The following is a 27,006-nucleotide window of genomic DNA, read 5'->3' as shown; positions in this document are numbered from 1 at the left end:
CACCTGACAAGGTGCCGCGATAAATATAAAAAAAAAAATATATGGGTGAACTATGACCTCCAGTCGGCAAACATGCACCAATACAAGAATCTGTTTTTTCAAGAAAGCACTGATTCCTGCTTTTTGCCCCTATCCTCTAAGTGCCCTAAGTTGCTTTTGTTTGATACAATGTATTCATATTAGTCACAGGTCTAAAGATGGAAACTCCATTCCATAAATTATAAAAACATGTAGGCAAAATTGAGCTACATGAAAATGAAAGCTTACATGCAGGGATGTAGTCATCATAGTACTAGAGGAAAACCGAGCCTAGCACAATGCTTGATTGAAGTGCAAATGTGCAAATGTAGTGCAAGAGTAAATATTCTTGAAAACTAGGGTTAAAGTATAGTTTGATTAGTTTGCCTTCAATAAACAAGTCATTTTTCATATTCAGTCCAAATAGTCTCAAAGGGGAACACATTTTAATAATTCCTGTGGTCTAGGACAATCTAATCAATATTTGTGAAAACAGACTCTCCCCCAAAAGCCAGGGAGCAAAGGTACACTTGGTTTCTCCAAATCCCACCATAAAATTAAATTATTTTAATTTCAATTGAACGTTTAAGATAGTTTGTTAGATTTCAGAAGTAATGTACTGTTTTTAGTTTTATTTCGTTTTTAAAGGATTTGAAATGTTTTTATAGAATCCATTTTCTCTACATAGAAAATTACTATTGATGTACTGATAGTTAATGCAAGCTGCTTTGATTTCTAGTTTCAGTAGAGAGGACAAAAATTGAAAAGAATTTAACTGACTTACTGCTCTTCGTTTTAGAGACTTATTACAGAATTAGTTTAGTTTCAGTTGTTGACACTTGAATTTTCATTTCACTTTACTATCTTTCCGTGAACAGACTAAAGGTCTGAAAGAAAGCACAGAACACGGGTCAAATGTTAGAAGAACAGTTTAATCATACATAGTCACAATTCTGCTTCCAAAAATGAGTTCTTTTTCTTCATCTAACATCTGGAAATGTACATAAGGCCACCTGAAAATGTACATGACTTTGACAGTGTGACAAAACTCATATGTTCATATTTATATAATTGACAATATCTTACATTGCTTTTGCTTACAAGGTAGTAGCTGTTCCAAAATACAGCACTCTTCTGTACAAAAATAATTCTTGTCATATCCTGTGAAGTTTCCATGGTAGCAGAGAGGACTAAACGCAGCCTCATTTTAAGTACAGAGCATCGGTGGTGGGTTTTTTTTTTAAACTGTCACACATCAGAAAGACTATCAACAGAGGATGTTACAGCTCCAGTACAAATAGAGGCTGGCCTTTCCCATAACAGATTAAAAACAAAAACCATGCCAGATTGTGAAGCCATAAAAAGATTTTTTTTTTTTGTTTAAAATAACGCTTGATCAAATAAAACTGTATACATTATATTCAAGGGGAAAGGAGTGATGAATATACACACATCAAAATGCACATTTTTTGCCTTTTTCCCCCCAAAAGTGTAAAAGACATCCCATTTACAGCATCAACGTTTACAAATGTACAACTGTACAGACGAAATAAAAGCATCACTACAAATTTAGCAAGGCCTGTCAAACACCACAACTAGACATTTCAATTAAACTAATAAACTTACACTTATTAACTGCACATATACTACATGTATTCTACAATTATTCATATGAAGCAAAAAAGCCATCACTACTAGCATTACAGGTGAATTGTATAGCTTTTGATGGCCCCACCGGCCTCCACCAACGCACTTGCATACCCAACCTAAATAAAAAAAATAAAAAAAATAAAAATAAAAAACAGAACCACAAGAGGTTCTTGCAACATCCCTTTCTCCCACTTATCCCGCCAACTCTATTCCATTCTATTCAGATGTACAAAGCTGGGATAAGCACCACTTCATGACAACTTTGCCTCCTCTGAACTTCAGGCGGTGGGGGTCCCATCGTTGCTGCAAGCCCCCGACCCAAAAGCAACAATTTACTCATACATAAAGATGCTATACATTGCTAAACTACTTCTATGCAAGAGATGATATTCAGTACATAAAGATACCGTTTCTAGGGCAGTGTTCATCTCAAACTACAAGACAGATAAGATGTTGCACAAAACATGATAAAGAAAAATCATTCCAAGTATTAAAACCTGTCACAGCATGCCAATGCATACCCCGCTCCCACCCGCTATCCCGCAAAAAGCCCCCACTACGGTCATATCATGTTAAGATTACACCAGGTTACACACCCACTATACAACCAAACCTCATGCTCTGCTACTATAAGTTATGTTCATGGTAGCTTTTATCTGGCGTAAACCCCGAGCAAATCATTGGATGAAGAAGAAGAGTAAGACGGCTGAGTTGGGGCTCAGTGGATGCAACAGCATGAGTTTGTCAATCTGCACTGCTTAGTACCGACACTGTTCATCTAATAGTTAAATCAGGCAGACTACTAGCTGCTAGTCAACAGGGGAGAGGCGCCCCCACTCAGCTAAGAAAAGGAGGCAACATAAGAGGCAAGAGAAAGCCGCCATTGGATGACACTACCCCAAACTACAGCACAGCTCTCCAAAGCCAAGCGCGCAAACCGGTCTCGAAGACCTATGGGTGACCAACTCATTGGCACGAGACACATAGTAATCATCTGTGGACGGAGGGGTTTGTATCCATCCATACTATGTAGTGCTATTTGAAAACCAATCCATCAGCTGCTTTGGCATGGGCAACACTTTACCGTGCATGGGGATCATGTAGAAATAGTCAAATTGCCTGGCATTTAATTAGAACAGCTGACATAATAAGTCTGGTTACAAAAACAAATGGAAAATTTCTCAAAAGGATTCACTCAGTTTAGCCTTATAAAGTCACTTGCTGGTGTAATTGTAAGAATTGTAAATTTCAGCAAATGTGTATAATTGTTTTTTTTTTTCTACAGAGAATTTACAAGGTAAAAAACTAAATGTACAAGATAATATGAAAACCAGTCAGATACATCAATTACATCATAAACAACGGGCTTGTGCTTTACCCAGGAGACGGCCTGCCGGCTGTGCGCCCCCTGGAGCCGCGTCGGGGCTCTGCACCAGGAGGGGCAGAGTGGCAGGGGGTCAGACGTCACAGCATTCTTAGGTGAAGTTGAATTATGTCGGTTTTTTTTTTTGGTAATTCCCCAAAAATGGGACAACAGAGGGTGTCAAAGGTTAACCCCTATGGCTAAGGAGCGTCTCTTACAGAACAGGGGGGTTGGGGGGGGGGCTCCTACTCCCTCTCTCACTTGTACAGGGGTCCCAGGACGTCAGCGCGACTACATGAGGCCGTTCGTGGGGCCGCCGATGGGACCCAGGTCAGAGCCGCTCTTCATGTAGTACTTTTCTAGCTTGGCCAGAATGTGCTTCCCGTAGGTGTACTTGCGTAAGGTGGCAATGTGAGGCCGGATCTAAAAAAAATAAAATAAATAAAAAAAAAAAGGCAGAGAGGGCAAAGGTCAGCAAGTTCAAAGTCATTTCTGTTAACACAAAAATAAACATTTCACTGAGTCCAACACAAATCATAAAAGATGAGGGGGAAAACACAAACACAATTAATAAAGATGTCGCAGAATTGACGTCAATTCCGGGACTTCATAATTCCCTCTTGGCATGTTTGCCATGTTTTTCTGCTCAGAAAAAGCTATAAAAAAAGGGATTAAAAAAATAATAATATGTAAAAGTACTTTGGCTTCACTTGGCACTACAGGTCCAAGTCAAGCTCATTCATAGCTAAATTCAAACAAAACTAATTTTCTTATTCTTATATTTATTCACCTACAGAGAATGTATCTGCAGGGCTATAGTGGCTAAACTACAAGTAGTGTCACAGCTGAGCCTGGCAAACCTTAAATGCCCGGTAGTGTAAAAGTGGCCAAAAAAACACTGAAACAAACATCTGATACAAAGAACGTGTGTGAAACAAGCTATAAAATATCTTCTGGTACATCTACATTAGGTAGATCTACATTAACAATGTAAAATTCTTATTTCAGAGGATTTAGGAAATTTCTGACTTAACATGTCTGGAATACCTCTGCTCTAATATTTCTAATATTCCTCAAATTGAAGGGATGACATCTCCAAAGCCTTTTGGTATGATAATAAGGTCTTTTAAAAGACGCAAGAGCTGTCATGTGGCACTTAAGTCGACAACTGAAATGCCTCATTTTATGCCACATTCTATTTATAGCCAAACAAGATTATTTCTAGGGTTTGTATTCCAATACTCCTTACTCCACACACACGGTACATTTCAAGGAGAAACAAATCTAAATTTCTGACTCACATTTATCATGTAGTCCCAGTAACTGAATGCCTGAAGGACTAATGTTTTGTAACACTTTTGCCAACTGTGCACAAGCCCCCTTCTCTCTTTATCTACATACACACATACATTTACTAGTTTACTAACCTTGTGCATGATGATCTTGCGCTGAGCCGGTTCTGCCATGTCAATCATCCTCTGGACAACATAGTTGGCGTACTGGTCCTTCATCATGGTGTAGAGGGCGCTGTGGGGGCCGTCTTTCTGGCAGCATACTTCATCTATCAGCAGGGCTCTCTCCGCACGCGAAGAGTGGATCACACACTTCTCAACCACGTTACTGAGGAAAGAGACAGAGAGGCTACTATTACACATACAAGCTCATTGACTTACAGCACTGGCCAATCAGAGTAGCTGCTTTATGTTTGTTCATAATGCATTGGTATCATGGTTAGCCCAGTGGAGCCTGTGTAGCACTCATGGTAATGTAAGGTGTGTTGGATAGAAGTGTTCACAATATGGCATGTTATGTATGCAATGGATAACTAGCTTAAAATAAAATGTTGTTCTACTCTTACCCATAATACTAAAAGCAACTTAATATTCTCAACAGTTTGTCAATTTAGATCTGTATCAAGTCGTCAGTTAAAGACGAGGCTGACTCAGCATTTGATTACCATTTTCCGTATTGGCTTAGCTGTGCATGTGTTTTCATAGCATCAGCAAATTCAGACAAAATGGTGTGTGCAAAGCAAGGACAGCATTTTGGTTACTGATGAAACCTAACCTAGTCCTAGCCTAAGGACTAGGTTAGGTGATGCTTTGATAATTAACATACTCCTGGAGTCATTGAATAAAAAGGCCCCATGGTGTAGGAAATATTTCTTAGTTCTATCTGCCAGTATCAGGTTAAATTTCCATTCCTGCCAATAAGACAGAACTTGGCTTACCTTGCAAATTTGTGCTGGCTCAGGACAAGAACCTTTCCGCGAACCTCTGCCACTATCTTGCTCTTATCCTCTGGTCTGCCGTGCTCCAGCACATGCTGAATGACGTAGTTGCCGTACTGATCCTGCAGGAGGCAGTGGAGGTGTGCGATTAGGGTAGATAGCCGTGTCGATAGTCATTAAAATCGGAGAGAATCAACGTGACACCCTTTATTCTCATGGATGCTCATGCACTACTTTTCCCCATTGGTCCTAATTGATGTGAGATAATCATGCATTTCTACGATGACAGATAGACGAATGAGTGACACCCCCATTTATAGTCTTACACCAAATACCATTACGTCATCACTGCGGAAGGTCAGACAAAATAGATGCTGCTGGTTTGGAGTATTGTTGACCAGACAACACAACCAACAGCATCTTTGCCCCTTCAGAATGGGTGATAGACAGTTATGGGTGTGATTTTAGTGAAGAACTTACACTTGAAGCAGTGTGGCAAGATGGAGACAAAAACTCACCTGACCAGGCAACAAATAACACTCTGAACTGATTTTGTTATAGCAGGAATTTGCTGGGTAAGTAATGTTCTGATCTCAATATTTTAATTTGCCTTGGAAACCATTTCCTGTCAATCTGCTTTATTGAAAACATTTGAACAAAACTAATTTTGTTCTGGGGCTTGACTTTAGGTCTCAAGTACTCAAAGTCAAGCTAAAAGGTGTTTTGACCACTATGTACATTGTGGTTGTCCAAAGTGTATCAAATTGCTCTTGGGGAGCTTCTATCAAGCAATTTAAGTGAAACCCGGTGGATGAAAGGAGCAAAACAGATTGATCAGGAGACGCTGTAGGCCTAAGAGAGGGATTATCAGAGAGCAGAGAAGCAAGTGCCTTGTGAATCCTCTGTGGGGAAATAGCCTGATTAAGGCAAAGCAAGAGGGGGAGAAAAGGCAGAAGGAAGGAGGCGGCGACGGGGGAAGGAGGAAGAGGAGGCTTGCTCAGCGGGTTAGGAGGCCTGTAGAAGTGGGGAGTTGGAGAGTAGGAGATCTATCTACATGTTAAATCAGACTCTTTATAGAAGAAAAAGATAAAAAAGGGAAGAAGGAAGGTAACACGGGGACATCCGCGAGAGGGAGGCAAATTGCTCTGACCTTGAACAGTGCATCGCTGGACACTGTATAATATGTTTTGGGTGTCATCTCCAATGATACGCCTTGATATTTCTAGATGGAATAAGTGGGGGGGCAGGGTGGATGTTTAAATATTCATATCACAGGTCAGATGTAAATGACAACTAACAGCATATTTACATTCATCCTTACCATTATCCTTACACATTGCATCTAGCAGACCACAAACTACACAGCAAACAATGACACGCTAGAAAAATATGAAATGCTCAAACAAGGAGGAGACGTGCACATCAACAAGACAAGCACACAACTCACCAATGATCAATCACATCTAGCAAACATGATACATCTGGAATGGGTTTGGGCCTAGAAATGAGACCAGATGCGAGGCCAGATATGCTTACCTGGCCAAGCTGTTCAGAGTGCTGATGCAGCTCCTCCAGGATCGGCAGAGTCTGCTCCTGGGTGCAGTGCTCCAAAATCCTTTGGATCACTCTGCATCCATATGGGTGGGTAGAAAGCACAAACACCTGGGAGAAGAGGGGAAGAGCAACAGCAAATCAATATACAAGTAGCAGCATAAATACTGAATATGCAGTACTCAACAAGAGGTAGTGAGGTTGGTCTATTTTGAAACTGACAGCAGCGTGAGTGGTGATTAAGTTTCCATCTCCACCAACAAAAAATGTAAATTATATGAGTAATGATAGGTAGCTGAGCATATTGCTTCCAACAGTGAACCCACCTGGCCCTGGAAGGCATCGATAATGAACTGTAGGGCCTGAGGCTGGACACACTCGATACACTTCTGCACCACATGGTTCCCATTCTGGTCCTTCACACACTTCAACACATGGCCATCCAGCTCACGGACAATGTCGCTCTGAAATGGAAAGATTTGGGGGGGGGTAGAGGTAAATTTGCGCTGTAACAGATTGAGTTTAAGGGTGGCTGGACTGAAAAAGAAAAAAAAAGGGAGCAAAAACGTTAAAAAGAAGTCTCACTTACAATTACCTGCTGGTCAGAGGAGATGGACTCCAGGGCTTTCTGGATGACTCGGCAGCCATACATCTGCAGAGCCAGGGGGAGGACGTGCCCACGGATACGTGTTGCCAAAGCCAGCTTCTGATCCGCACTCCCAAACTGCATGACAAAACGCAGAAACCCAATTCAACACAATGTAATGCATTCACTTTCACGCCCTTTGTGAGCTATATAAAATAGAGGCAGTATACTAGCTAATCTCATGCTGCTATTATTCAAATTACATCTTTTATGAACTCTGATCCCAACCTCAAAGAACTTTTGGATGACATAGTTCCCAAACACATCAGTCATCAGCTGGTATGCCGCCTGCAGAATCTCTCCAAACACCATCTGCCTCTCAGCAGGAGTGGCCCGCTCCAGCTTCTGCTGGATAAACCTAGCAGAAGAAAGAGTTGAGATGAAGAATGAACAAACAATTCACATTAAAAGATCCCAGTACACCGAGACAGACCTACCCTATTTACTCGTGTAAAAGTGTTGCATTTATGAGAGCTCAAGCTGAAAAGAGACATATTTTGTGTGGCAGACTAAAGCTGCATGTTAAGCCAGATTCAGCTTGTTTACACAGAAAACCCCGCTTTTGGCGAGCGCTTTCTGTGTCAAGTAAAATGTCATGTTTCTACTGGTGTAAATACAGCAAGAGCGAGTGTATACGCGTGTATAAACAGTTTGTTATGTGTATCCCAGCCACCTGGATCCGTGCTGGTCCTGAGAGAACTCCACCATGTGTCCTGGCAGGTCACGCAGTTGGAGGTTGGGGAAGCGGTTGTTCCTGAAGTCTTCCAGTAGACGGCTGCGTCCGGACGGCATGACGTCAGAGCGGCTGTAGCGCGGTCGAGACGGAGGGAACAGCTGGCTGCTGGAGTTGAACAGGCTGGACGTCCCGCCGGTGCTGCGGTACTTGGCCTCAGCTCCGGGGGCCGCGGAGATGTAGCGCCCGCTGCCGTTCGTCAGGCCACCTGGGATTACAGGAGGGAAGATAATGACTGGACGCTGTGGTGGTGGTGGATGAGCTCCATGTAAAATCTAACTGCAAAAGGTTTTTGTTTGTGGGACAGCATAGTGAGCGACCATGTGATCTTACACTCCCAACAGATGTATAATACTCAGTTTGGAAGAAAAATATTAAATTAATTCATGTTTTTAACAGTGGGTGCAGCTATGCCACACACTACCCAAATGATGTTATCAGTACAGTTGGTTCTATGATAGTTATTGTTTCGTAGACTGCCATTTTGCCAATTATAAAATAAGGGTCAAAATAATGCAACAATGCCCTTACCAAATGATGTTAGACATTCACAAATCTCTTTAATTTAAACAAAAAATTGAATCATAAATCGCTCTGTTTCATATTGTGAAACACACAAGCATTTCCCTTTGTATAATGTTGCTAAATACGGTTGTGAAATATGAAAATTTGGGTGTTTCACGTCCTTTTTAAACCACAGTTCCAACAGAAATCATTGACCATTCCCATGAATATTAGGCTTACCTAGGTGAAGGCTGGAAGAGGATCCATGAGAGGAGGGCAGAGAGGGTGGGGGGGTGAGCGGGGAGTGGCCCGGTGTTAGGCCAATGGGGCTGGGTGAGGAGGAGTAACCCAGGCTGTTGTAAAAGGGCTGGCCGATGGGGGTCAAACTGCTGCCGCCGCGTTTGTACAGGTCAGAACTTGCCAACAGGGAGTCTCTGCGAGATACACTGCTACTGGTGGAGCTGGACACTGCAATGAAAAGGACAGAGAAAAAGGGTGAGAAAACGACAAGCAACAAACAAGTAATCCTGAAAACACATCCCTGAAACACAGCCAGCCAAAGCCCGAAAAGACAGAACGTTACCCAACAATTTCAAATTGAAAGCAACTGAAGACAAAATGTTAAGATGCTCCTCAGAGAATTTTATTTTATTTATTTTCGCCTGAGTTCCGATTTATATATGTCCTGATATATTCTCTCAGTGTACATCTAGTATATATTGTAAATTGTTAACTTAACGTTTTACTATTGACTAAAGATGAAGCAATGGTGCAATAGGGGTGGGGCTCTGTTGGAGAATGACTGAGGGAGGGGAGGGTGAATATATTGTAAAATTGTCTTGTCATTTGTATACCACTTGGAAAAAAATAAAATAAAAAGACTTTGAACAAAAAAAGATGCTCCTGAGAGAGAGAGAGAGGTGAAAGAAGTTTAAGTCTTTAACTCTAATGCAGCCTGGTGCTTAGCCACTAACCAGAAGAGCCGAAGCCTCCGAGAGCAGAGCCCAGTCCCACGCCGAGGGAGCCTCCGGTGCTGCTGAAGCCCAGGGAGGAGCTGGGCGGCGGCTGGGGGGCAGAGGTGTGGGAGAACAGGGAGCTGCTCTGGGAGGTAGCGGGGACCGACCCCGAGCCGTAGAAGGAGCTGGAGGGCAGGCCGCTGCTGGGTGGGGGAGGCTGCTGCTGCTGAGGCTGGGGTTGGGGCTGGGGCATGGAGCGGTACAACCCGTTGGCCGGGGGACCGGACATGCTGTTACCGGAGCCGGACGCCGACACCGCAGCTGCTGATGGAAGGGGAGAGAGAGAGGTGGAGGGCGAGGGGGAGAAAGGAGAGGTGAGGTGGTCAGATGGACAAAGAGGCATTGCTGTAGCTGAACAGGGTCAATACAGCCCAGAGCGGTACCGATTAAGTCAGAACATAATGAGTCAAAACATTAAAAAGTAGGGTGACATTAAGGTTTAGTATGAGCCTGGAAGACCCACCATAATGGTCTTGCACTTTGACATAACGCACCACTGACTCTAGGGTATAATCACTTCCAAGTAAGATGACACTGGAAATCAAAATTGAGTTTCAAGTAATAATTTGTAACATCTTCATACAAATAAATGTTTATTCTGCTACTTTTTATTGCCGATTAATATAACACCATAGTTATTCAACCTATACCCAATACATGGGTGACGTGTTCTACGTTTCATGCAGCAGCAGCAATGGTTTGTTTGGAATAAATAGAAGAACTTGGTAATTATCATGAGCAGCAAGAAAAAGATGTCACAGTTGTGGCAACACTGTTTAATTGCCAGGTGATCTCTGGGAACTGCAGTGCAAAAACACCACAGCAATAATTACTTAGCACCAAAGATATTGCCAAAAAAACAACAATAAAATACGAGGATCTCATGGGTTACTACTAAAAGCACCATCTGGTCAAAATACTTACTGCTCATTTCATTTTTTTTTTCTAAATGTGATAGCTTTTAGATAAACCAGATATTTCTATAGCCTCTCCATCCACATATTGAAACATCTACAGTGGGAGGTGAAAAAGTACTCACCAGCCTGTGCTGCTGCAGGGTTGATGAGGAGTGGGGTCTGGACCAGGCGGACAGGCCCACCCAGGCCGGTTCGGGCCCCGGGGCCCATCACCAGGGCTCCAGTCTGGTCGTAGTACGCTGCAGGGGCCAACACCTGATAACCTGAGGAGATATGGAAGAAAGGCAAGTGGAGACGGCAATCTGATTATTATATCTCTTGTTGGCACCTGCCAACAAGAGAGATGTTTTCTGGTGTCCTCACACAAGAAACAACAGCAACTTGTGATGTGTGATAATTATGAGAAACTGGATAATGACCGTAAACCAAGTTAGTCTATTATGGCTGGCTACAGAGTAGGGCTGCACAATTAATCGTATTAAAATCGCGATCTCGATTCATACCTCTATGCGATCTCATTTCTAAATGACAACGATTCTGTCGCATGTTCATCAGGGACATCTGTTGCATCAAACCAAGCGCTCCTAACAAGTGACAACACCGTTTCACCATGTGACGAAATGCGCACATGCAGAGCGGGCAGAAAGGAAAACAACTCCAGAGAGAGACAAAATGTAAAACAGTAGACACACATGGGAGAACACTTGTTCAAAGGTTGTGTTCTAAATAAAAGAAGAAGAGAGATGTAAGTTCATTGTTTTTATAAGTGTTGGATTCATCAAGCGTTTGAATTAAGCTGTTTTGTCTGTTAAAAAACAAGCTCATATCTTTGACAGGCCCAATGCATTGCCACACGGTTATCAATTAAACTAATTCCACTAACGTTACTTAAATACCACAAGGTAATGATGCTACCTACCGTTAACATTTGTAGGGCAGCAGATTAGGAGTTATCAGGTTACTGTTTACATTAGTGATGCGCCGGTCAGGTTTTTTTCAACCTGCGACCACCCAATCCGACACATCCGAACCCGCCCGACCCATTTTCATACACATAAAACAACGACCCGAAACTTTTTTTTTTTTACCCGATAAAAAAAAGATTCAGGAAGCCAGGTAATTTCCCAAAGACTCCTGTAACTAAGGCTATACTTAATGCTGTGCTGCTGTGTGCACAGAATTAAATGTATGGCAGAATAAACCAGCTGGAGATTGGAGAAGTTTAAATTTCATTGGAATTTAGTCTATAGCCTAATTACATTGTGTGTGTACTGTCTGAAGCCTATTTGACCCGCAAAGTTGATGTGACAGTCCCATTACAGGCATTATCATTTTTTTGTTTCTGTCTGTATCAAGCAAAAGAGTGCAGTAAAAAATTATATTAAAAATAGTTTTGCTTAAAAATCGTGAGAGGATCGTGATCTCAATTCTAAGCAAGAAAATCGAGATTCTCATTTTATCCAGAATCGTGCAGCCCTACTACAGAGTAGATAAAATATGCTCTGTGAGTCTAGGCTGATCTCTTCACATGCTGTTCCATGCAACCTAGGAACCCTGATTAGAGAACATCAGGTGGTGAAGACTGATCCAAATGTGAAATGCTGATCAACAAATAGTTTTCAATATTCTTTGGTGTGGTGTTGTGAAACTACTTGGCATACTTGGTCAGGTATTACTATCTTTGGGTAAATGGTATTATGGAGATAACCAGTAGAGTTGTCTACTGACCTGACATTCCAGCGTAGGCCAAGGCGGGGTTTGCAGCAGCTGCTGCAGCTAAAGACTCCTGCTGGCTCTGTTGGCCCTGCCCAGGTGTGAGAGGACGCTGGTTGTTTCCTGTGCGCATCACCTGGATGAGGAGGCAAGGATATTATCACACCCACAGGCTGCCACGCTACAGCATTACACGTTGAATACATTTGCAGGACAAGAATGACAGCCATTACATTTTCAAAAATCCAGAGTCAGATCTCTTCTGTTAACACATCACATACGGAAGTGGTTGCCGCTAATCTTCCCTAAATTGCTGTTTAAATCCTTACAATCAGACAGATTATCCCAAAGCACAAATTTTTTTTATCCAATCTAGACATGGTACATTTCAAATTCATGAAAAAAGGAACAGTATTTTAAGTACAAGACAATCTGGAAGACAAAGCCAGTTGAATACATACACTGCTCAGCGAGCATTATAATTCCTACCTGTGGTTGGCCTGGCCCTGGTCCCTGATTGGATGCCTGCTGATTAGCCGAGTGATTGGCAGAAGCTGCGGCCTGTTGCTGGAAGAGGTTGGCCGGGTACACGCCCCAGGGAACACCGTAGTACTGTGGTGGAACCACTGTAGGGCCTGAGGAAAGACATTTAGGCATGGCACATATTTCATACAACTGATATATGTAGGAAGTTTTTGCTTGAATTTGACACAATTGCACCGTGTATCGAAAATATTGTTGCATCCCAATCAGGGATCAAACTGAACAGAGCACAAGGAAGGAAAATGTGCCATGTGCCAACCTGCAAGCGTGGCTGCTGCTGCCAGCCCGGCGGCAGTGTAGGGATCGGCTCCAGGGGGGGCAGCGTTAATGATGTAAGGGTTTGGCACAAATGCAGGAGCTAGGCCAGCTGGGTAATATGAGGAACAATGTAATTAATATTTCCATATGAAATCGCATTGAAATGGCTATGCAACAGTAAATTCACATAGCATGCGACCTAACTTGAGCCCCACAAAGCAGTTTAACTATATTACAAGACATCTACACACCTAGCAAACACAGACAAACAGGCTGGCTTACCAAGATGCTGCTGCTGGGCTGCAGCCAGGGCATACTGCTGTTGCTGAGCCGCAGTCAACTGTTGAACAGTCAGGTGATTGGATCTCTGGAACAACTGGTAAAAACAACAAAAAAAATAGTTAGGCAAAATTGAGTTAGGCATAGTCACACCTCATTAAATCTCTTATTAGATAATGTTTGTAGTTCAACGGACCTGCTGCTGGGAGTTGTAGTCGAACAATCCCATTGGGGTCCCAGAGGAGTCCACCTGAATCTGGTTCCCAGCGTAGTCAAACTGGAGGGACTCCACGCCGGCTTGCTGCTCCATACCCCCCATGTTCTGGGCCTCCTGGTTCTGGAAGTCCTCAGTCGGGGCCTTGTTCTGGGCTGGGTTCTGCTGCTGGAGGGCGTGGGGGTGGAGCTGGTGCTGGTGCTGGTGCTGGTGCTGGTGCTGGTGTTGGTGCTGGCCCATCATCTCCAAACCGGTCTGACTGGGACCCATCCTCTCCACAGCCTCGGTGGGGGAAGCTTGGCGACTTCCGGGGGTTGGGCTGGATGAGCGAAGAAGTTATCAAAACATCAGTGATCACGTTTAGCACAGAACTTCATCAGTCAGATACAGGGCCTGGCACGAGCCGAGACCCTATTCAGATAAAGCTTTACACGATGCGTCTAAATTCACTTCACTACTAACATTTAGATACTGACACCATGTTTAATGTTTTGGCCCATGCTCTTAATTTAAATTAAATAATAACTATAAAAGAGTCAAGTGCAGACTGTCCAATTGGGCTGTAAATGCCTTCCAAGTTCAGCCTGACAAACAGTTCAAGAACTACAGTCCTATTCAGGGTGCCCAAAAGGCATTTTTGCCTCATCCAGTCATAAAGTAATAATTTCAAAGTTTTTCCTGTACAATGACCTATAGACGTCTGCAACTCACATAAATGACCAGACTGCATCGTATTGCCAGACTCTTTGCAGCTCAGTATATATCAAGGGGAAGATTCAGCTGCGATTCCACTTGGCTCTAAATTACTCTGACAGTACGGAGCATGTGGCTGGCTAAATGGTTCAATACCTCAAATTTTAGTCAGCCTCAAATTGCCATAATCCTGCTACACATATTTAAGATAGACAAGAATGATTAATCATGACTAATTTCCCCATTGAAAACACTTCTAGAAGTCACTCTGCATAAAGAAATTTAGACTGCATACTACAAACAACTACTTGTAAATAAGCATATTTCCTATGACAAATCGGTACATTTCCAGGTTAATGTGGGTGGAAAACACTAATCAGTGATGCCAGGCTGTGCCACAGTATTGTGACAATGACAATGCATCCATGGCACAGAGAGGGCATCATTTGTGTCCGCCACAGCACTGTAGTCCTGCACCTGAGGGCATTTTGATGAATAATTCAGTGCGATTAGAATATTGACTGCCTAGTGTTCACCGACTATTCAAACATACGTATTTCTTCAACACCATTTTTTTTAATACAAAGAATGCAAAGCAATGCTAAAATCTGCCATAACATCATGGGGACATCGTTATCATAATCCGTTCAAATAGCTACGGTCATTCTAAAATGGGAGGAACATGAAAAATGAGGACTGTGGATGATTCATGATATTAAATAACCCTCAAATTACAGCTTCATCCACTTAAATCTCACAGTCACTATATTATTTCACATCCAAAGTACTAAGAGCATTGAGCCAAAAAAACAAACAATGTGTTGCTGTCCAAATACTCGTGGACCTCAGTCAATGTCAGCGTGAGGAAACTAAAAAGAAAAACTTACTTGAAGTCTTTGCAGTCTCTGTCCATGCCATTGAGCAGGCCTCTTCCATTGGCTTTAGAAGCGTCGCTCTCCTCTCCCACCTTCATCTCTGGGTTCTTGTCCTCCTCAAAGGGGGATGCCTTCTCTTGGCCCTCGCTCTTCTCTCTCCCGTCTGGGTCAGCGTCTCCTCCACCCTGTAATCACAGAAAAGATAAAGTAAGACTATGTGCCACCGCTGTGAATGTGGGAACGTAGCACGCGATTCTGTGATTTCAAGAGAGAGAAGCTTGACTTACGTAGCCACCATTCCTGTAGCGGCCATCCATCTTGTCACCAGGTGAGGAGCTCAGGACGTACTCCACCATGCTCACCCCCAGGCCTCCGCCTTCTGAGCGAGGTGAGAGCACCGAGTTGGCATCGCCGTTCCCGTGGAAACTCTGGCCGGGTCGCCGCTGCACCATGATTGGCTGGGATACTGAATGATCTGAATGGAAAACAGTTTGAGAGGATAAATGTTGTAATAGTCCAGTTTGTGTATATACAGATATGCAAAACCCAGCTAGATAAAAGACGAGACTATAAAACAGTGGGAAAGGCATAGTGCTAACTCTGATCACATAATTGCGCTGATGAATGATGTACTGACAGAACCCAATTCCCAACATTCAGACCTCACAATGAATTTAGTATCTTGAAGAAAAACAAGCTAAATGAAGACGCAAACAAATGAGGAGCCACTCACGAGATGTTCCCCATGCGTTGTCCCTCCACTCCTCCCCAAGAAGCATCCCTTTCCTTCCATCCTTGGCCAACTCATCAGAATCCCAGAGCTTTTTTGCTGGCAGAAGCTGTAAGGAAAAGACATTTTTCTAAGCATCTAAGATGACTTCATTTTGTATAAACAATAACATCACTAACATGCAAATGTTAACATTAAATAATGTGTAAAAGCCTACATATCAAAGTTTGACTCTACCACATCAGATAGCGCAAAAATGATCAATTATGCTTCATTCAGATTATTTTCAAATGGATATACAGGGATCCCACACATTTTCACTAATGAAATACCAAAACTTTTCTATGACCCCTTTTCAAATTTCCATGACAAAATTTTAATGACTGAATTACAAAAAAGGTAACCATCAACTACACTAGCTTTAAGCATTTGTTTGTTTTTCACTTTAAAATAAAGGATTATAATATTATTTTACCTGTCAACAAAAAACAGTCAGACCTCTAGCCACAGCTTTGTGACATTTGACAGTGTTCATGAAAAAAAACATTATTAACTTCACATATCAAATTTCAAACTTTTCTCCCTTTTATCAACTTCTCCAGGCCTGAAAAATACCACTTTAAAATTCCATGACTTTTTCCAGGTTTTCCAGGAGTGTGGGACCCCTGGATATAGCTAGGGAGAGAAGTGGTTGGCCCTTTGAAATACGCTGCCATAAACAGCCATGGCTTATTGAAAACTTGGTATACAGTGGTTGGTTTGTAAGCTTGAGGTTTGTTTATGAGGTTCTAAACTGCAGTGTAGTCTTGGTTAGCCAAACCGTTCTCCTCACTGCATGTCATTTTGGTTTAGCTCTGTGCTAGTATGGGAAAAGGTCTGGCTGCAACTGTCAGGTGGGAATGAAGGTAGGAAAACTGTAAAAATCCTGAAAAGATTTGTATTTCTTCAACCAACAACAATCCAGAACTATGTTGTCCGTGGGTGGCATTTAAAAAATGGGCGCTGTCTTGTATACGTTACCATGGGAAATTAGTACATTTACAAACTCTACAGTATATGTGCACATTTACAAATAAATGCACATTCACCATTTCCCCACATTTACTGTAATGTATGCATGCAAGAGTTTTACTGCCCTTGCATTTTGCATCCACATAGTACACAGACACCTGGTTATGATGCAAGGACCAACACCTTACCTCTCCCATGCCCCTGGACTCCAAAGCAAGAGCTTGAAAGTCATAGTTCATTTCATCCACAGCACGGACCTGAGACAAAAGGGAGGAAAAGGTTTGAGCTACACCATTTCACATGCTGATTTTGGTTTAACACTATCTAAGTAAAATCACAAGACCGTAAGCAGAAAGCTAAAAGCACTGAGTGCAAGGCCATAATGTGGAGACAGTGCACATTACACTGGCCCTGCTCTTCACACGCTCTACTAATATGCTACCAAAGTGTTTTTACTACACAGAGGCATTCATCGTGGAACTGCTTAGTAATATAGCACAGTGCAACCACTTTATACAAAAAGGTTATCCACATTCAAACAGAATCTATGCATTTAAGTTGATGCTTTCAGGATATGTTCACAATTATTAAAGCAACATTGTTCTGTTAGCAACAACACATTAACCAAATCTAGGATCAGCATCTCAAAAAACAGTTTTACCTTAGTTTGTCAAGTAACATAGACCTTGAATGGAGTACAACACACCAAATTCAGTTTTGAAATGTGTTACTCTTATTCCTGATAAGATATCCTATCAGTGAAGTACAGCTCTGTCAAGAATAAATTTTACCAACATAGAGATATGACAGTTACAGTATCCAGAATGATTTTGTAGGAGTAACTGTGCCTTTTCTGGTTTGTGACTAATAATGCTAAACTTCATATGGATGTGAAAAGGTCACAAAAACATAACAGATTAGAATCTTGCTGCTCTGACATTTAGCTATGAGACAAAGATGTTCATACTTATTCTAACTTTTGCATGGTATTCTCCCTTTATATTATATTACTTATTTGCAGTGTACAGTTGCACAGCTGCAACTAATTTAGACCACATAAAATATAAACATAACATCTAAAAACACTCACTGAAATTACACAAAGTCAATGATACTATTATGCTGGATTATGTTCACTTTCTTAAGAGACTAGTGTAAATAAGCAATGTCCCATAACCTGTTCCATGTTCATCGGCTGGTATCAGGTATCAGCCATCCCACTCCTTTGGGATGACTAATGCCTATAACTACAAAAGCTCCCTGCCCTCGCCACCTCTTCAAACACACTTCCCAAGACAGCGTCTCTTTTCATCAGGCTGAGTGATAACCCCACACCTAATCCCACTGTATACATGCAGCCTGGTTGAACAAAGGTCTCAGACATGCGTGGGGCAGGGGGACCCAACTAAGGAACTGAGGAAGGACCTTGTTGCAATCAATGGATTGAGCAAATCACAATGGTGCCAGGTGTATCGCCACGCGAATGATTAGAAGGTTGGCCCCAAACCAGGAAATGTGAACATTTTTAAATCCAATCTGAAGATTTGTTAAAAAGAAACGCTCCTTTGAACGGGGCTCGTTAGTTCAACTCAATATTGACTGTTCTCCATTCCCCCCCCAATAGTCTCATGATTACCCTGAATGCTACTGAGAACATAAAAATTTACATATCCCATGTCCGTTATAAAACTAACTGCACTGCAACGAATTTCCATTCATATGACAGATATGAACAATGGAACATGGAAAATGAGATTAAATAGGGAGACGAAGTCAACGTCATCCTCGCCCGGCTCTGGTTGACTCCCGTCTATTCCGTACATTGTAGATTACTTGATACAAGCAAACTATGAACCGTACGGTTCCCAATCTGAAATATGTAATAGGCCAAAGTGATATTTACTCATTGGCCCAATTTCAATTGAATTCAATCGCTAAAACTTATGATTAAGCATATTTACGTTTAGGGCATTACACTTCCCAGCATCTGTTCGATACAATAAGGCACAACTTCCTAGTCTGGAATGTTCCAAATACATAGCGGGGAAATTTCCATACAAAGCTAACATTTCAGTGACAAGCACTCATTTGAACTCCCAAAAGCATTTACCGCTTAGCTTGCTAGTTAACCTACTAGCTAACATTGCACAATGAATTTTTTTTAGCTGCAGATAGTTATGGTCTTTGGCTAGTGTACACCACCGGAAAGAAGCTATCATTTTGGTAGTTCCCACAATTTGTATCCAAGCCTTTTCTATCAAAGGTTTTTTTTTTTTTTTTTTTTTTTTTTTTAAATGTGTACGGCTCGTAATTGCTTATGTAATAGTGGCCGTCACAAGATATTAATTTGTTTAGTTGCAATGCAATCAAACGTTGATACAAACAAAAAGCTAGAAGAAACTGGTCTGAGAGACAGTCAGGTACATTCACTGTTGTGGTGTTGGTGGTATCTTCATAGCAAGCTCAGCCCAGTGTTTCGTCTACATTTATTATGCAGTGGTCATCCCATTAGAAAAAAAGAAAATACAAAAAGAACCCTCTATTCTTACCGCACCCTCTGAAAATTTTAAAACCAATGTTAAAAACAAGTGATGGCATAATATACACATCAAAGAAGTGTTTGTGAGCTACAAGCAGCTTTGCAATTGGAAATGGGGCAGCACCAGGATTTGAAGCCAGACCCCAAACCAAAATACCCCCTGTGCCCACTACTACAAAACAACAACATAAACAAATACAGCAGTCAGTCAGATATGTGAAGGCTACTAAAATGCCAATGGGTCATGTACACCAAGCATGACAGTTCCTTAATTAACCACTCAGCTCCACTTTTATGTTACTAAACCTAATGGCTAGTGCGTGAGCAAAAAGGTTGGGGCAAGTTGTGCTCAGAGGAAAGAAATTTTCACTGTTTGCGGTGGTGGCTAACTTGTTAGCAAGCTTTGCTGGTGAGCTTAAAACTGCTTTAGCATTGTGAATATTGAAACACTCTAGTTCAGCTCTTTGTCAGCATTCTGAATGCTTCAAGAGGGCGATGCTCTGAGTATCTCGACAGAAATTGACAGTGCTTTGACCATGGTCCCATTTGGTGCCTACGCTCTGCCTCCTGGAGTGTCAATTCATACCTGAATATCGTGGTAACAGAGGATGAGTATAAATTTGAAAGAAAAACTGAACCAGGATGCCTTTTACTATTTGGATATGGTCTATTAATGCACATTAATTACACACATTAAGTTGTTAAGTCGATAATAAGGAAAAAGCTCTGTGTGAAACACATGATATGACTGAAAGACAATTTCACATCCAAATTCACCACTTTTCCAATGTAAATTAATCTAACCTCTACTTGGAGCTTTCGTGGTTATTCCACTAATGGGAAGAGGGCAAAGGGAAGGAGTGTCCAATTCTGAAAGGCATGAGTACTATTCTACTGACATTGTGCAAAACAAAACAGCACAATTGTGTTCTTCCATTCTACACTTACATTGTGTTCCACCCATCGCTGTTGTCACGTGAAAACCTTGTAACTCTAATCTTGGTGTTTTTCACATTTTAACTTCAGTTGAAGGATTACATGCTCCTCTATGGGTTTAGAAAATTCTTATGAAACCCAAAACCCCATTGGACAAAAGGCATGCATAAAAATGCATTGGCAATCTCTCCATGTAGCCTGCACCAAATTGAGTTACCCTGCAATGACTGGCCTCCGTTGTTAGGGCTTTGACAGAACACTTGTACCTGATCAACATGATTGCCATCTCCAGTTGGCCAGCGATGCTTGCTGGGCGCACAACCTCCGAGCTGCTCCCCAGGCTGCCTCTGAAAGAAGTATCCAACCGTGGCGTCATCCTGGGATCGGCCACTCAGCGGAGGCTGCGGGGTACCTGGGGTAGGGTTAGCACCTCTGTCCATGCCCTGTAGATGTGGCCCTCCAGGACCCTGTCCACCTCCCCCGACTGTGGCTAGGGGCCCTCCGCCATGAACTCTGACACCCCCAGTCTCAGGAGCACCATTTGCATGCAGCATCCCACCTCTTGTCTCCTGCCAGGCCACGTCATTCATACCTAGGATGCTGCATGGAACGCTCATTCCACGGGAAAGCCTAAATAAGAATATGGTAGCGAGTGGAAAATGATTAGATTTGCACAATAAATTATAGAAGGTGGCATTTAGAGTAACCTACTATAAAGCCTAAAATATATTTGAGTATTTAGACCTGATGACAGAAGAAAATGCAATCACATTAGGGCACATATTCCTATTTTCCTATATTCCCTATGTAAATTTCCACCAGTATGGTGCATCATCATAACATAGATAATTGACTTTGGCTGATTACAAGTGCCTGATTGTCTACCAGGATGGTAGTGTGACAAAAGCACTTACGACTACCTGGTTTAAGTTACTTTTTTCCTCAATGCCGCCTGACGCCGATCTAGGACCCACAGATGATTACTCACGAAAACATTATTGTATCCTGATTGACTTGAAACTAATGAAAGCTGTGGTACATGTGGCCTTCGTCGCTGACTGCTCTATTAGCCTTATATAAACAAACGAAGATAGCTTACGAAGTCACTGGCAGGGAAGGCTGCAACCAGGAGGCTAGAAAACTACTCATTGATGTAAATGTCCTCGCTGGGATATGACTAATCCCCGGGACAGTAACTCCGTATCGTGGTTCTTTTATGTTCGTTGAATTGTAATTGATGTTTCCCCGAATGTCCAACATTTCATTGCTAGCTCAATGATGTTGGGGTTAATTGGGAAGAATAATTTTGGCAATCGCAGACCTAGTGATCTGCGACTGAGCAAAGCAAGAAGACAAAACAAGTGGCTGACAATGATGTTGATGGCTTGTAATGATACCGAGTGTGCTAACGCTATCGGTTGCCTAGTGTTAGCTGGTGATCATGTAATGTAATAAGCTAACAACGCTAACATTGATGTAACGTTACGGAGGATTAACATGTAACATTAGTGAGGTACTTGACGTCAACTACCCAACGAAAAGGGGTAATTGGGAACTGTAGTTGTCTTTGTAAAATTAGGTGAACATTTACGTTGCTGACTGTTCCAGCAAACCGACGTGCCCTGTTGGCTAGCCTTTTAGCAAGCTTGCTAGCCAACATTGACGCGTTAGCTAACCTAGCCAGCAGGTCCGCATTTAGCTAATCAGCAGACTCCTACCTTTAACTGAACATTTAACATTGACTTCAGACGATTGTTTGTTAGTCGGTCCTATCTCCATTACCTAGTATACTCTTAGGTTAATTCATATTGCTCTTCACGCTAGCTCAAATCGGACATGTTTAGCGTTAGCTAACGTTGGTTACCTAGAGTGATAGCATTAGCCTTACCTCTTGGCTAACCAGCTAACGGCAGCAGGCCTGTTGTTCTGTTTATTATTAGACAGCTACGTTAACGTTAGATATACCTAATCTACTAGAGTGACCATTGAGTTAACGCTATAGTAAATTGATTAGCTCTGTTGTTAGGTGGGAAAGACAGGCGCTTGTTTTCGTGGCTCGTAATACCGCCTCGCTTATATCTAACAAGCCAAATAAACTAAAACAGCTAACGTTAGGGTTAGCAAACGCTAGTTGCTAACTTGGTGTTGTGTGAGCTAAAATATCAGCCAAACACTCACTGGCTAAACAACATGGCCCCCCTTCAAGTTCCAAACAGAGGGGCCTAAACCGCTAAACAAAAGGGGAAATACTCACACACCACGGCAATCACGTTTAAAACAGTCGCTGTGCATAGCGGTTATATTCGATTTGGTCAAATAAATAGAGATACTCACGCGTTGTCGTGTCGAGAGAGGGTCTATGCTTGTTGCACACCGTCAAGCCAAAATCTATATTGTTTTGTTTCCGTGGAGAGCGGTGATTTAGCAAGGCTTGAACGTGTAGTCAAAGCTAAGAGTTTGCCTACGCTAGTGCCCCCTCCCTGTATATAGCGTAAACTACGTAGACCTGCGTAGAACAATGTCAACCAAAATTTGATATTTCAACGTACCTTTTGTATACCATGTAAAAGTGTAAGTCTATGTCAGCATTTATTTAATTTGCTGTACGGTTTACCAAGGATGTTGTAAATTAACACGTTTCACGAAGAGCCCGTCCAAAAGCCATGCTGCTACTGCTGCTGTAGAATTAAATCGGCATCTAGGCTGTTTGAATGAATCTTTATTAGCCTAGATACTAATTACATATCGTGGCCAAGACAATGAACTCAATGACTAGAGCGGCAAAGGCGTGTAGCTTTTTTTGTTTGTTTTGTTTGACGTTTGGAACAATGTTTCAATAGCAACTGCGCTCATAATACGAGTCATTTTAAAGGGGAATTACAAAAAATGTAGCATAGCCTAGACCAGTGCCCATCATGCAGTTATACTTGGTGGATTTTAGCTGATCCTGGGTCGGGTGGGTCCTAGTGGTACATGACCCTCCTCTACATCAGGGAAAACCATGAGATCCAATCACCTCTTCCTTTACAAACTGTGATCTCACCTCCCTATTTCCGATTGGATTGCTATATTTAGGAAAGCACTCCTGCGCTTTATAAAGAAAGCGCCGTTGTTACTGGTAAAGGATCTGTAGTTGGGAGACGGGCTCTGGCTACGGGAAAAACTCAGCCCAGTCTCTTTTCCTCGCAGGCTATAAAAGCAACGGAACTGGATACATTTTCATTTCGGATGTTACATTTCAACAATAGGCAGAGAAGAAGCAACAAATGGCAGATATACGGAAGAAACTTGTCGTGGTGGGGGACGGCGCGTGTGGGAAAACATGCCTGCTGATCGTGTTCAGCAAAGACGAGTTTCCCGAGGTGTATGTGCCAACTGTGTTTGAGACCTATGTGGCGGACATAGAGGTGGACACCAAGCAGGTCCAGCTGGCTCTGTGGGACACGGCGGGCCAGGAGGACTACGACCGGCTGCGGCCCCTGTCCTATCCGGACACCGACGTCATTCTGATGTGCTTCTCCGTGGACAGCCCCGACTCCCTCGAAAACATCCCCGAAAAGTGGGTACCAGAAGTCAAACACTTTTGTCCGAACGTACCCATTATTTTAGTCGCCAACAAAAAAGACTTGCGCAACGACGAGAACATCAAGAACGAGCTGTCCAGACTGAAACAGGAGCCGGTGAAGACGGAGGACGGGCGAGCCATGGCCATGCGCATTGGCGCATATGACTATTTGGAGTGCTCCGCTAAAACCAAGGATGGGATATGGGAAGTGTTCGAGACTGCAACACGGGCAGCCTTACAAAAACGACAAAAACCAACTAGTAACTGTGCCAACTGCTGTGTCCTGTCGTGAATGGACGCTGTCCGGAGAGCTCCGACGTGCAGCCGAGAGGTTTTCCCCGCTGGGACCTGGTGTCTGAACATGCATGGGCAGTGACCGTAGTTTGGATTCTTCCTGCAATCAGATGACCTTGGTTGAACCAAAACTAATGACTGAAAAGAAGTTTGCTCTAAAACACCTGATAATCAGCTGGTATCCGGGTGTCTAAATGTACTGGTGACAGCATGTCCTCCATAGGCCACATGATCCTAGTTGTATGACTGGGGCAGGGGCAAAAAGGACAGACAACAAGCCACCACCTAACTTCAGTGGACGCTGTCTCCCCTAACGTGGTCATGGCTTCATGGTGATGAACTGAGGCTAAAGGCCAGCTTTCGAGCCAAGGTTTCAATTGCACAACAGTGTTGTCTTTTTTATTTTATTTGCTTTGAAGTGTCTGCATACTGCCTCACACATTTCTGCCAAGCTGATTGTTGGCAGTCAAATTTGCACTCGTTATTTATGTCCACTTTGTATTGTAAAATGGCTATTACAAGTTTGGGGAATTGCTCTGCAGCTGGACACATTAGCACCCAACCTAATACTCACAAAGTATGGCAGAGTCAAAGCAACAACATCCATGGTGTATTATGCTTCTGCTGTTTTATGCTTTTTGAATAAAGACCTAACTTACATTCATGGCCTATGTGAGCCCATATGACTCAAGTTTGTAAATTGTGACCATGTCCAAAAGGAGTGTTTTAGATACTTTTTTGATTCCACAGTAGTAAATGCCTGGATATTGGTTGTTAATGTTATGTAACAGGCTGAGTTCTAACACAGGTCCAAGAGACTATACATCTACCAGTGTTGAAAAGGGATAACCATCCTGTCCAATTGAGGTTTACAAATTGTCAGGGATATATAATATTACAGTTATATGTAGTACAATATTAAATGACGAGAAATGAGTGTTTATAGGTTGCTGAGTAACATTATGCTTCTAACCCAATTTTCATGCTTGGTGGTGACCAGAGTGAAAGGCTTGGTTTTGGGAAAAGAGGGAGGTTATATAGGGACAAAGTGTCCTAGAACAAGTGTTACAGCACAATAGGAGGAAATAAGCTCAGAAGCCTGAAAAAACAAGGCAGCATGAGCTGAGCAAGCATGAGGACAAGAGGACTGCTTTTCATCACAGCTCACCTGAACAAAAACACTTGAGGCACTGAATGCACCAGGTTTCTGCAATCTGTAAAGTGATGACAATTCTAGCCCATCCTGTAGCGAAATGTCCTGGCTGTCGAAAGACTGGGAAGACTTGGTTGAGTTTTTTTTAATTTAGCTACAGCTCCATGTACAGTTATGTGGGCGATATTGTCAAGAGAAGGATTAGTATGTGAGTGATTCAGTATTGCTCAGTGAAACAAGTTGTGAAAGGATTCATGAAAAGACAAGTGAAGAACTCAGTGGGCTACACCACAGCTTTATGAGCCAATCATACACACACCCTAAAGTCATCTAAAGGCCATTCAAAATTTTGATGGAAGTAATTGCATATTGTCAAGTTACTAATACGTTAATGTGAACATAAGCAACAGAGATCAACTTATTTCACTTAATATTTCACACATGTTGAATGAGTTCAGCTCAGGTTCGCTGTGTGTCCATACCGAAGTGTTGCGTAACTGTTCTCTTATAGTGGTGGGAGTGCTTGTTCAAATGACAGCTATGAACATCAATTGTGGAGAATTGCAAGGCAACTGGGGATCCTTTTTACAATGTAAAAACCATGGTGGATTCACAATGTATAAGGGTGTTAAGGTTATTCTGTTAAGGGTGAAGTTTCAGTAACAAATACTTGAATTTTGTCTTTTTGTGAAACATCTAATGTTTTAATAACTATAGCTGTAGCTCTATGGTTGATTAAACAACCACAGGATCTTTCATGCCTGTGTAAATCCAGCCAGAGTTACGATGGTGTAAAAGTCACATTCTTCCTTTTTTCTCTGTTGCTGGGCTTTTTGCTGACTTACAGGACAGGAATGCATTGTACTAGACAGGTTAATGTTCCACCCCAGGCTCCCCCACCGCCCCCTCTAATTTCTAATGTTTGATTATCGTATCAGATAATATAATTTTTCTCTTTTAATCTTGCTATGTCCTAAATAAAGGCTTTTAGATTTTCTGTCAACAGTAGAATGCCTTGGACTTTGTTTAGAGCGACTCCATTTTTACAGAGGACAATATAACATTTTACAAGGTTGAGTCACACTTTTTTCAATTTGAATGTAATTTTCATTTTGTTTCTTCTCAATAGCAGACGATAAAACAATAGATGGCATTGTGGAGTGAGTAAAAAAAAACCTCACCTACACAACAATACTGAAAATTAGTGAAACATGTCTAAAAATGTATCTTTGCATATTAAATTATGACCACATTAATGTAATAACACCACACATTCTAGGTTTGACTTCTTAAATAGAAACAAATGGAAAGAACAAGTGGAAAAACAATACAGAATGTAAGGGAACAGCCAATAAATAGTTTGTTCTGGAACAGTCAATAAATGAATCAATGTATGTCTCCATCTCTACTCTTCCATTCTTTAACCTTTTTTCACACCTAAGAGGAATAGTCAATGTACTCTGTTACAGTTGCCATTAGTTTAAAAATACTCTTGAAAATGAAGTTGTATATTAATTGACAAAGAACTCATATGAACTTCAATCATCCAATTGAGTGACAATCTCTGTTAATTAA

General features: G+C 42.0%; 2 protein-coding genes across 4 annotated transcripts; one reads left to right on the top strand and one right to left on the bottom strand.

Annotated features, from left to right (window-relative positions):
* Positions 1-950: 950 nt before the first annotated feature.
* pum2 (pumilio RNA-binding family member 2) lies at positions 951-23,042 on the bottom strand. The gene is made up of 23 exons (XM_071540689.1): positions 22,969-23,042; positions 20,686-21,049; positions 17,133-17,201; positions 15,937-16,042; positions 15,491-15,678; positions 15,216-15,388; positions 13,618-13,954; positions 13,425-13,518; positions 13,144-13,251; positions 12,831-12,976; positions 12,357-12,477; positions 10,751-10,891; positions 9,670-9,975; positions 8,936-9,163; positions 8,132-8,399; positions 7,687-7,816; positions 7,402-7,536; positions 7,139-7,276; positions 6,798-6,923; positions 6,412-6,483; positions 5,262-5,383; positions 4,459-4,651; positions 951-3,454 (listed from the first exon to the last, which is right to left on the bottom strand). Exons 1-23 carry the CDS (start codon positions 22,980-22,982, stop codon positions 3,323-3,325), a joined length of 3,711 nt encoding a protein of 1,236 aa, XP_071396790.1. The 5' UTR covers positions 22,983-23,042; the 3' UTR covers positions 951-3,322.
* On the top strand, positions 21,443-26,434 carry LOC139662097 (rho-related GTP-binding protein RhoB). Of its 3 annotated transcripts, none has more exons than XM_071540691.1 (2): positions 21,443-21,454; positions 23,704-26,434. In XM_071540691.1, exons 1-2 carry the CDS (start codon positions 21,443-21,445, stop codon positions 24,274-24,276), a joined length of 585 nt encoding a protein of 194 aa, XP_071396792.1. In that variant the 3' UTR covers positions 24,277-26,434. The 3 variants fall into 3 exon arrangements, with proteins under 3 accessions (XP_071396792.1, XP_071396793.1, XP_071396791.1); XM_071540692.1 differs by lacking the exon at positions 21,443-21,454 and having other exon boundaries at positions 23,522-23,814; positions 23,875-26,434; XM_071540690.1 differs by lacking the exon at positions 21,443-21,454 and having other exon boundaries at positions 23,525-26,434.
* Positions 26,435-27,006: the final 572 nt, after the last annotated feature.

This window comes from Centroberyx affinis, unplaced genomic scaffold, assembly GCF_046629955.1.
Source record: "Centroberyx affinis isolate AG114_WGS23_722 - 3 ecotype Tasmania unplaced genomic scaffold, CSIRO-AGI_Caff_v1 ptg003709l_1, whole genome shotgun sequence".
Classification (NCBI taxonomy): Eukaryota; Metazoa; Chordata; class Actinopteri; order Beryciformes; family Berycidae; genus Centroberyx; species Centroberyx affinis.
This window is presented reverse-complemented; position numbering and strand designations above follow the sequence as displayed.

Coding starts and splice junctions, on each gene's coding strand:
- pum2 (XM_071540689.1), bottom strand. Junction 15,389..15,490: donor GCTACAGGAATGGTGGCTAC/GTAAGTCAAGCT, acceptor CTGTGATTACAG/GGTGGAGGAGACGCTGACCC. Junction 6,484..6,797: donor ACTCTGAACAGCTTGGCCAG/GTAAGCATATCT, acceptor TATTCCATCTAG/AAATATCAAGGCGTATCATT.
- LOC139662097 (XM_071540690.1), top strand. CDS start 23,686: ATGGCAGATATACGGAAGAAACTTGTCGTGGTGGGGGACGGCGCGTGT.